Source organism: Cryptomeria japonica, chromosome 8, assembly GCF_030272615.1.
Source record: "Cryptomeria japonica chromosome 8, Sugi_1.0, whole genome shotgun sequence".
Lineage (NCBI taxonomy): Eukaryota > Viridiplantae > Streptophyta > Pinopsida > Cupressales > Cupressaceae > Cryptomeria > Cryptomeria japonica.
In genome coordinates, this window is record NC_081412.1 from 76,652,585 (window position 1) to 76,664,781 (window position 12,197).

Here is a 12,197-nt window from a genome sequence, read left to right on the forward strand (position 1 = left end):
CATGACACAGCTAGTTGCGATCTCCAATCTAGATCTGGTAATGATTTTGCATTTTCCATCCTTGAACTGTAATTGAAATCCCTTATCTACCAATTGTCCTACACTTAAAATATTATGCCTTAAACCTTCAACATAATAAACATTATCAGTATTGTTCTTACCATCTAATGATATAGTTCCTTTTCCTTTGATCATACATGAGTTGTCATCTCCAAATCTAACCAGACCACCATCAAATTCTTGAAAAGAGAGAAACTTCTCTTTATCTCCAGTCAAATGATGTGAACAACTGTTGTCAATTACCCATTCATCCTTGTCTTTAATTTTAGTAGCAAGTTCCTTCTCTTCAGGTATATTCTCTTCTAGTGCCGGATCATCCTCCTTGATAGACAAGAGCACCCATTCCTTCCCATGCAGAGTCTTTTGCCGGTTCATCATCTGAATCAGTAATGCCTTCCTCATCCGCTATGTAGCATGATTTGTCTTTGTTTTTCTTGTACTTATACTTGTTCTGATATCCAGGGTTAGTCTTAAATGATCTTCTAACTCTTTCTTCAAAACTTGAATTCCTTTTAGGACATCTAGATGCAAAATGGCCAATCTTATTACATGCAAAACATTTAAAAGGTGTTTTTCCTTCATACTTACTTCCTACCGGTCCTTTAGGTACTCTTCTAGAAAATAGTGCTTCAAAATTTCTCAAACTCATCATCTTCTCTCTTCATAATGTCTAATTCCTTTGCATACAAATCTTTCAAATCTTTCTTACCAGTTGTAGATGTAGATGCATGAAAAGTAGGATCAGTCTTCACAGCTCTAGAAGGTTCAAATTCCTCAAGCTCAAAACCACATAGTTTCCCAACCAAAGTATCTTTGTTGACAGATGTATTAGCCATTGTTGTCAACTCATTGATAGAAGTAGCCTTCATTTTGTAAGTCGGTGGTAGGGCTTTCAAGACTTCAGAAATAATTTCATCTCTGCTCAGAGTTTCACCACAACATTGAATTCCCATAACAATCTCATTTACCCTTTCCATGAATGCAGTAATCCTTTCATCTTCTTCCATCTTTAGGTTTTCATATCTTACCTGGTAACCATCAAGTTTAGCAATCTTCACTGTAGGGTCACCTTCATTAAGAGTCTCCAACTTATCCCATATAGCCTATACAAATGATTTGTCGGTTAATCCCATTATTTGCTAATCAGAAAGTGTACACAAGAGGGCTTCTCTTCGTCTATAATCATTCTCAAGCTCCTTGTCCAAGTTTGGCAGAGGAGGATTGCCAGATCCCAGATTATAGGGTGTGACACCATTCTATGTGATCTCTCAAATCTTCTTTCCAAGACATCTCAGATGAGTTTCCATCAAAATCTTCCATACTGTGTAATTTGTTCCATCAAACCTCGGAATATCCCTCTGAAAGATAGCTCCAAAATAACTGGATGAACTTTAACTGTTAGTCACCATAGGATATTCCTCAAGCGGTTAATCTTTCTGTAGAGAGGACCAAAGCTTTCATACCAATTGTTAGGCAGTTCAAATAACCGATACTGGAATAGTAGTTAAACCAAATAATCATAAACAATAATCATAGTATAAAAGCCATCCACATAACACCAAGATTTATACGTGGAAAAACCGGTAAAGGGAAAAACCACGGTGGAAGCCTACCCACAGTCAGATAATACTTCTGCAGTAAGTATGTGAATTACAATTCAAGGTTCTGCACTTGTAGGAAGGCCAACAGCCTAGAGCGCAATTCTCATCACAAAAGGACCCTCACTGACTACATTGAAATCCAGACTACAATCCGGAGAAGTGTTGAACTACAAAAGATAGCATCTCCTATGCCTGAGTACAGTTTTGGTTAAGCTGGATACCGGAGGAATAAATCCTTTGCATAAACCCAATTCGATCTCCAATGATCGATCAACTCCTTTGCCTGAATGATATTACATTATTCGCACATTACACTCCTTGACCTTGACCTCTAACAATAACCATGATGATCTACAATGAGATCTTACATATATATGTATGCAAACCCTCGACCATAAACAATTAGGTCGGCCATCAGATAATAAACCAATTACATAATTACAAACCATGTTGGCCTTAGACCAAACAAATAATATCTAACACATAATATATCTCAGAAATACATCAATAGGTCCAATTCACATGTTACATTAATGTCGGTCCATAACCTAGATCAACTAGGACTCAATATAGGTCCACAGGGTACAACAATGATCTCCATCTGCCAAGTCTCGAACATGATCACCAACAGCATCTTGAAACTCCACTAGAAGCTACACCAACACCACTTATGCAATTCATCGAAGATCTCCACCAAAAGCTCCGTCGGTGAAACCCTTGCGGAAACCAGAAATCAAGCTTCTAAGCAAGCAAGATAGCATTTGATCATCAGACCAAAACCAACTAACCAAATATGAGCATGAGTATCATGAAAAATCCAATTCCATCACCAAACTATACTAGAGCCTACCGAATCATGACGGATCCAAATCAACCAGAAACCACTCATCCTACCGGGACCAGAAGGGTGTCGGTAAAGCATCCAAACATCTAGTATTGGCATCAATGACAAAACATCAATGCAACACATAATCAATTCCACCAAATGGCCAACAATCTTACCCTAGGGTAGTGCACCTCAACCTGCAAGCCCTTTCGAGAGAAGTGAGCTTCCTTAGTAGTGTGCCTAAAAAAAATATTATAATCTCATTCATATATCGTGAGTTAGCTCTCATTGGGGTTTTACTCTTCTTGGGGTTTTCACATTAATATAGTGTTCTTTTGTGCATGGTGATCATTGTTTTATCTTTCATTGCTTCTAATCAGATTAAGGATTAATTGAATATGATGTTGTGATATAAAAGTTTAGGTAATTATTCAAGACTAATTCACCCACCCTCTTAGTCTTGGGGTGTGTTTAACACCTTCCTCATCACACCTTATATTTATAAGGAAGGTTATTGTACACTATTTTACATCTCAATAAGATTCACATTACTAATAAAATATTTTATTTCTTCTCTTATTCGTGAAGGTTATATTGCATGTTGTTGATCCTATCTTATAGAGTTTTACTCCATCATCTTCTAGGTAGGTTCATGCCAATACACAAAGGTTTTCTATGATTGGATTTTCAAAACTTGGGTAGGATTCTATTAAAAATATATGAATTTGGTGTGATCATTATTTCCTTTATTAACTACATTATATATTTTATTAAAAAGGGCCCTACAATTATGATATTCTAACATAATACAAGATTATGGTGTTAAAATGATTGTTTCATCACCCTAGAAAGACCAACATAGTGAATGGAATTTCCTCTTATTGACCTATTTAAAGTGATTTTTACAAGATTAGAATATTGATAAACACCTAACTACCCTATTGCATAACCTTCTTAATCCAAAATACCTACTCATATCGTATTGATTAGAATAACTTCGTTGCTTGTGATACTATAAAATATATTATGTTACATTTTTGTTATTTGAAATACCCTAGTATGCACGTGCACGCGATAACATATTACTTTAGATATTAATCCCCTAGGTATTGCAATGGATGTAATTTGGAGGAATTTGTCATGAGGGGGAAATGTAGAGAAATGACAAGCACTATGTAGGGGTGCTTTAGTATAAGTATAGGTGGCGATATAGGGATAAATAGTTATAATGGGCAAAGTAATGATAGAGCATGGATCAATAGAAAAGGAGCGAGAGGAGGTAGATGTGCTAGTCATAATAGTTGAAGCAATTTTAGAGCTAATATCAATTATAAAATATTTAATCCAAAATTATTATTGATGAACACATTGTTAAAATTATACTAGCTAACCATGTTATATTTTCAGCCTAGAATATTTTTTAACAATGACTCTTAAACCCTTAAAACAAGACGAATATTAATGAAAGGATGACACAACCCTATAAAGATATATTATAGTATTATAAAAATAATATAGATTTAGAAACTTGAAATAGTGAACGTACAAACTATAGAATTCAAAACCATTGGAACGTGTACAATTAGAGGGGTTCACCAAAAATATGAGGGAATTTTTTTTTTTAATTGATCTTGGTTTATCCAACAAGATGCATACACACAAGAATGAAATAACTTCCATTAATAATTGACAATCATGGGAGTCATACATAAACAATTGGTTTTATTTTTTCAAATTAAATGTAATCAATATTGACATGTAATTCCAAGATTGGATGGTTGAAAGAAAATTAGTGTGTCTCACTTTTTAACCTTACTTACCATGAAAATCAACACTTTTTAGTATTAATACATTATGTAAATTATACTTAATATATATCAATAATTTAAAGATGATTTATAAAATTGTGATTTTTTCCATTTTCCCTATAAATCTAATTTATATTTTTTTCAGAAATATCATTTTTTGTTAATGTATAATGAGAAATATTTTTACCTCTATAAGAAAAACCTTTCGAAGATTTCTTGGAATTAAATCATTTAGCTCCAATATTTAATTCACATTTTTTATAACTTTTTATTGAATATTTTTATTTTATTATTTAAATTGATACTAATAAAAAATAGACTTGTAAATTTTACTATATTGCATTTCTTATTGTCTATTTATCAAATTGATTTTTCTGGTTGAAACAAGATATTGATGTGGAATTTAATGCAATTTTAAATTATATTTATGTAGTTTATTCTTATTGTCCTACATAGAGGTATTTTTGCAACATGGACATACCTTGCTTATTAAATAAATAAATAAATATAATACTAAAAAACTCATTATATACTATGGATTTTAGAAAGTATACTTCAAGGAATCATTACATGCAAAATCTTATCTTTGGGTAGTTTTTATTGACCCCACACATGCATGATGTGAATTTAACTATCTTGAATTCGAAAAATATGATATATGATTAGGAGAAGAAAATTGTTGACCCATTTTTAGGTTTAATTAAATCATCTTAGTTTGAAATCTATTATATCAAATACTTAATCTCCTTAATATCTTAAATGAAAGCATAATGCAATAGATCAAGATCCCTTGCTTGTTTGATTGGTTGGCATAGTCAATCAAGTAGGTAGGAGAACTTTATTAGTTTCGCTTCTATCTACAAGTGTACAAATTGAAGAAGATGTTTCATTTGATTTACTAATAGAAGTGACAACAAATGCTCCCTCATTTTTACAAACAAAAAGCGTTTGATTTTAGATGTGTTTTATTTCAGCATTTTATTATTTTAGTCCAAAAGTGGGACTCACTTATGTGCTTCCACCTTGATGAATAAGAGCGCAAATAATGTTGTAGTCAAACCTAATGTTCTCAAGACTAAATACCAACTTAAATTTTATACCAACTTGTACCTCAAATTACTTCAATTTTGTAGATGTGGATTTAATCTCCTTGTTTTCTACTTTGTATGATCAGTTATTTTTTGTTCTACTCTTTCTCTTACAACAATGCTTAAAAAATATAACTTTATAATTTGTCAAAATCAAAAACAACAACCAATCATATATAGATATCCTAAATGATTATGTTGAAATAGATTATTTTTTATACCTCCATCAAAATAGTCTTCTAATAATTGATCTTTGCATTTTTCTCATTTGGCCTAGGATGAGAGTCAATATGAGAGAATGATAAATTAAGAAAGACAATCTATGCATAAAGTGTAGTAGACTTTGAACGGAACGAGTCTTCACATTAAATGCTTGGAAACTTCGAACTTCTTTAAGTCATCCTTATTTTCCAACTTAGCCGCGTATGGAAGAGTCTTGATACAGCAATACCATTAATTCTTGGGAAGGACAGGGGGTCTACCACTTCTTTCCTCGAAAAACAAAGCTCTCACGGTCATTCAATCAAGCTTACTACTACTTTTCTCTGTAAAAAGACCTATGTTCTTTCATGGATGCTACGAAGAACCCTACAAAAACATTGAACTTTTCATAACAATGATAAGACCATATCTCACACGTAAATAATCAGTCGTTCCCGGTCCTACCCGTTATTGACAAAGAACTATAACTAACATTCAATGTTCATGAAAATTTCGTGAACCCAAATAAAAAAATTCTCGGGTGAGACTTCTTGAGATAGTTGAGTCCAAACCAGGCGAGTTTTTAATGGCGGGATTCGACTTTGGAAGCGTAAGAGAGATTCATCATTTCTTCCATTCTCATATCCTGGAGCTCACCACATTCCAAGGGCGAGAGGCAAATGAGAAGTACTGTAGAGGGTGCATGAAATCCATTGGGGAAGGTTTGGCCTACCATTGTCAGCCCTGTAATTTTCTCCTTCACTTGACCTGCTCACAAATTCCTCAGCAAATCACTCATCCTGCTTGTAGTCACGGTCTCCATCTGCTCTCTCAGCCGCGGAATTATGCACCCTCAGCTTGTAGATGCAACGCATGTTGGGAATTCATTACGCATGGCTTCTCCTTCCACTGCTCTATTTGCGGCCTAGATCTGCATCCATCATGTGCAAAACTGCCCAGGAAAATTAATGAACCAAATCATCCGCACAATGGTTTGGATCTCTGCTTCATTCCTCCCTATCCGAGCGAAGCCTTTAGGTGCAATGTTTGCTTCAAAGAAAACCAACGTTCATGGAATTATCACTGCTCTATTTGCGACTACGATGCCCATGTGAACTGCACACAAATACCTTTGCTCAGAGAATCCCTGCTGAATAAAACTTCTCAAGCAATAAACCGGGCATATGTAGATTATACTGCAAGCTCAGGCCACCGTCATTTGGAGAGACGTTTTAGTGAGCCTCCCAGATTGTTTAATTCTTTTCCTCGCCCATCTTCGCTGCACAGCTGGTCGTCTTCTCAGATGCAGCAGCAGCAGTATCAACCCTTCCAAAATCCATATAACACAATGGGTAATATGTTTGTGAGGCCAACCATCACAGCCATTATGCAGACTCTACTGGGAAGTGTAGTTCAAAGTTTTATGAATCCAGGTGGGGGTGGAGGAGGAGATGGATGGGGTGGTTTTGGGGGACTCAATAGCTCTGGAAATTTGTCTGATATTGCGGAATCTATGTTTAACTTTGGATTCTTCTAAATCTAGTATTGCGAAGGGGAAAATGCCAAGTATAACTATTAATCGGTTCTCACCAATTATGTTGTTGTGGCCTATGATTTAGGGTTTGTTCCTTATCAAGTTATCACTAGTCTACTTATGGCGGACACTGTGTCCTGCAAAATGTGATGATTTTAGTTTCTGAATGGAGTGAAAATAAGTGAATGTTTTGTTTGCGAATTGCATCATCATCTATTCCTTAGCTTTAAATGAGTTTTGATTTGCATAAAGAATTAAGTGTGATGTTAAACATTCAGATTTTGTCTGCTATTTGGAATATCTTATAACATGTAAGATGGGAGTTATTTATCATAGATTATTATGATGTGTAAGATATGTAAGAGGAGATGATATTGGAATCTTGACTAGCATATGACAAGAAGCATCTTTGGATAAGTTGAATAAATCAAAATGGGGTGTCCAAATTAGGGAGTTATATAAGATATATTCTATGACAGGATATGACAGCTGTAAGAACATATTCTGAAAATGGCCTTGAAGACCATGACTAATTTAGGCCAAATATGCTGCTTATTTTTGTCTCTTTTTCTTTTATGGTTTTCAAAAACCACTCTTAGTTTGTGGTTGATATTTTTCTATTATTTGTGTTTGGAGATGAAATGGGAGAGATAGTTATATGGTTGATTTGTCTATTAGGTGGCTTTCATTGTGCGATGAACATCCATTCAAATAAATTCTATAAAACTTAAATTTTCCTTAAAAAAACATATCATCATTTTTTACAAACAAGGTGAATAAATGAAGACATTACATAATTGAATACATAATGCAATATACTTTTTGTTACGTCAACTAGATATAATTATCCCATCAAGTATTACAACATATACATCATGGTTTGACATTTTAGAATTGTTGGCCACATGAAGGAATTGATTATGTGCTGCATTGATGTTTTGTCATTGATGTCAACATGAGTTGTTATGGTTGTTTACCGGTTTCTAGTAGAAGGATTGGATTGGGAAGATAATCAGTTGATTGTCACCGGTATGATCTGGATGATGGAATAAGTTTGTATGGATGGTTCATATGCTTCTAAAGTATGTTTCAATCAGTTGGTATTGACTTGATGATCGGATGCTATCTTATGTTCTAGTAAGCCCGCTATATAGGTCCGGTAAGGGTTTCACTGGCAGAGCTTTATTGAAGATCTTTGATGTAATGCATAAGTGGTGTTGGTGCAGCTTCTAGAAGGCATTCAGGATGCTGGTGGTGATTGTGTTCATGCCTCAACTGATTGGTGTCATTGCTTTGGTGTGTGTGGATCTAATTTAGGTCTGGTGCTATCTAGGTTATGGATCGGTTTTCATGTAACATGTTGGTGGATCCTCCGATGCACTTCTGGGATTCTTTATTGATTGGATGATGTTTGTTTGGCCTTAGGCCAACATGTTTTATGATTTTATTTCAGGATTATGTAATGGATCTATTGAATTATCATTTGGGTGGCCGACCTAATTGGTTAGGTCCCGGGTTGGTATAAATATATGTAAGATCTCATTGTAGATAAATGGGCAAGGAGAAAATATTGTAATAATAATTTGTGCATAGGTTTTGGTGGATCATAGGTAATCGAGTTGGTTTTATGTAAGAGATTTTAGACCTCCGATATTGAGCTTAATCGGAACTGTAATCTGACATGTTTGATACTATCACAGGCAGTTCTTCTTTTTGAATTGTTGTCCAAATATCTTGAGGTAGTTGGCCTCTTTTGTAGTCAATGAGATTCCATTGTGATGAGCAGTGCACTCTAGGTAGTGTGCCTTCTTGCATGTGCAAGCCCCTATTGTATTCATATACTTTCGGTACATATTACAAATGTCACAATAATGATGTAAAGTACAATTTAATGCAATAACCAGTTCTTGTCCTTGATAACATCAAGTACAATTAGAAATAATGTATTTCCAAGTGAAATCAAGTAATTGTCTCAAATAAACCAAGTCTTCAGTAATCTCAACTACAAGAAGGAGAGCATCATCCAAACTAATATATATTAATATTATAAATTAGAATACTATACTACTTATAATAAATTTTTATGGTTTATTAGTAAATTAAAATGATATGTATATATAGTTTTATAAAAATATAATAAGTCAATCTATACCATCCAATAAATTTTTAAGTTGTCATATATGGTTCAAAAGTGGAAAAACGGTCATATTGGCCATCAAATTCCAGGCATGGATCTAAACATAGAAATGGAAATATAGAAATATTTCTCAACACACATCAATTGCAATTAGTTTCCAACATAAAATAGAAACTGCAGAAGGGATGTAAACATAAAAATGGAAATATAGAAACATTTCTCAACACACATTATTTGCAATCAGTTTCCAACATCGGCCATCTTGAAACATAATGAATTGTTTAATATTTCTCATCGATCCTCTTGGACTTTGAGCTCTTAATGTTGCCCTAGTGCCCTGTTACACAATACACTAGAAAAATTGCGGTTCGACACCGTAAACATCGTTTCAGATACATTAAGAAGGTCTATTCTATGAAATTGCTATATAATCTTGTAAAGGAATTTATATTTTTTTCCTAGGTTTACTCTAGGCAAATCATTAATAACTTATGATTAGTCGAATATTTTAAAGTATTTATTTTAGAATTAATTAAGTTTACAAAGGCAATTTGTAATGGTAATCGAAGTTGAAAGAAAATTAATAGAAACACATTTTAAATTATTTAAAAGATTCTAATCTTACATTAAATTTTGTAGTAAATTAAATAATTTTAATATAAAAATAATCAACTCTAAAGAAAATAAAGTGACTCTTAATTTAATATAATTCTATGGTAAAATAAATTTAACTCTTAATTATTTCAAGAGGTATAATCTATAATGATAATAGGTGAGAAATATTGAATATTGTGATTATGAAAAATAGTTGAAAGATAACCTATTTATAGTCACTAATTATTTTCTAAATATAAATATCATAACTTTGAAATAAATAAAACATTTTCTAATAGTTACTTCATCTCCCTATAATCCCAACAACAAAACTAAGTGGATTCCTCTTTCGATTGACTAGCCAAAATTACATTTTGATAGTGCATCTAAATACTTCATCATCCAAGATGATAATGACCAACTTGTTGATACAACCTCAAAGAAACATAAACATAGATTTAAGATAGGATGAAAACATGCAACACTTCTAGATCTATAAATGTGATGTCATTATGATGTGAAAAGTGTCTAAATTGAAAGGGATTCAATGATAATTGTAAATATAATGTGTAAATAAAAATGTTCCATATGAAAAGATTAACATTTTGATACAACTTTGACCATTTCTTGACTTCATATCCACATTGACAATTAATCATGTATATAAGAAATGAATCAAGTTGTAAAATACCTAGCAAATCATGTCATAGCAACGTTTGATGAAAATATTCTAAGAAATTCTTTAGAGTCATGGAAGGCATTGGATTCATTTGAACACTTATAATGACTAATCCTATCATAATTCCATAATCTTTTGCACATAGATCTAGAGGTGACATTATCGCACCACCCTATATTGGCTACCCAGGTTAGTGATTAATGATATGAATATAAGATTTAAAGCACAAAAAAATTTAGATCCAACATGTGCAAATTAGACAAAAAGAAATTGGGATGAACTTCAAACGGATGAAAAATCTTTGAATAACTCACCCAACACCCATACCTTGTCATTTTGAGCTCAATTTCTCATAGACAAAAAAGCATAGTCTCTTGACTATATTTATGATCACTTGCAACAGTTTCCGACACCTTTACACTAGGGTACCCAAAACCCTAGTCTAGCACATTTCACTATCAAATCTTTGTTCTAGATAAGGCGTACTATTTTTGTTATTCTTTTTGTATATTTTATTTTCTATCAAATTCAATAATTTTTGGTACTAATAACCTAGATCATATACACATACTTAATAGTCTCATTTTTCTTGCAACAAAGGGATAGAATCCAAATGCCTATCTTTCTTTTTAAGAGTATAGTTAGGCCTATTTGTTTTCCAATTTCACAAAAGAATTTTTGACATCATTAGGTTACATTTACCCACAGGAATCTCAAAACCCCTTTTTTTTAAGAATAATTCTTAATATTTCAATTAATATTATAATATTGTTAAATATTTTATTATACTAATACTAATATAATATTATATTTTTTGTCGTAACTGCTACTTGCATACTCATATTAAAAAATTATATAAAAAAAATACACTAGAGATAAAACTCTAAAGGCCCCCATTTTCATAAATTTCTAAGATGCAATAGATGCCTTAACAAGGATATTTCTCAATGCATTTTATATATTATTATTCAATATATGTATGAAGGTTGGATGATAGGTCAATCTATACTACTGGGTAACAAAATAATGAAGTTCATGTAGAGAATAACTATGTGAATACGGAGGTAGGTGCAGTAAATGTAGGATGTTTAAAAAAAGTGTTTAGATATAGATGAGATAAGATAAAATGCATGAGAATGTGGTATAAATGAAGAAAGGTGAAGACTATGAGAATGAGTCCAACTTCACATAAAATTAATCTCATAAAATATTTGTCAAAATAAATACAAAACTAAATAAAAATTGATATTATAAATATACAAATTTCACCTTTACAATAATTTATTTTAAAATACTTAAAAAATAATTATTAATAAAATTCAATATTTTTTTAATAAAATATATACTTTCCTACATCATTGACTCGAGGAAGAGATTAGGAAGAGATTACTCTAATAATTGATATAAAATTCGAAGCAGTTGAACTCTTCATTTTCTTAAAAAAACTTACAAGACCGTTGAACTTTTCTAGACAATGATGGAAGCGAATCTTACGCCTAAATAATTAGGAAGTTCCCAATTTTATACGTAGAGTTATAATGGAGGAATTCCACTTTGCAAGTGCAAGATAGATTCAGCATTTCAGTCAATTCTCAAATAGTGGAGCTCACTACATTGTGAGGACTAGAGGCGATTGAGAACTATTGTATAAGTTTTGTATAAGATTTGT

General features: G+C 32.5%; 1 protein-coding gene across 1 annotated transcript; it reads left to right on the plus strand.

Moving 5' to 3' along the window:
- The first annotated feature begins 6,170 nt into the window (after positions 1 to 6,170).
- Positions 6,171 to 7,121, plus strand: LOC131046386 (protein VACUOLELESS GAMETOPHYTES-like). Its single transcript, XM_057980125.1, has one exon. The coding sequence runs from the start codon at positions 6,171 to 6,173 to the stop codon at positions 7,119 to 7,121; it is 951 nt and encodes a 316-aa protein (XP_057836108.1).
- The last annotated feature ends 5,076 nt before the right edge of the window (positions 7,122 to 12,197 follow it).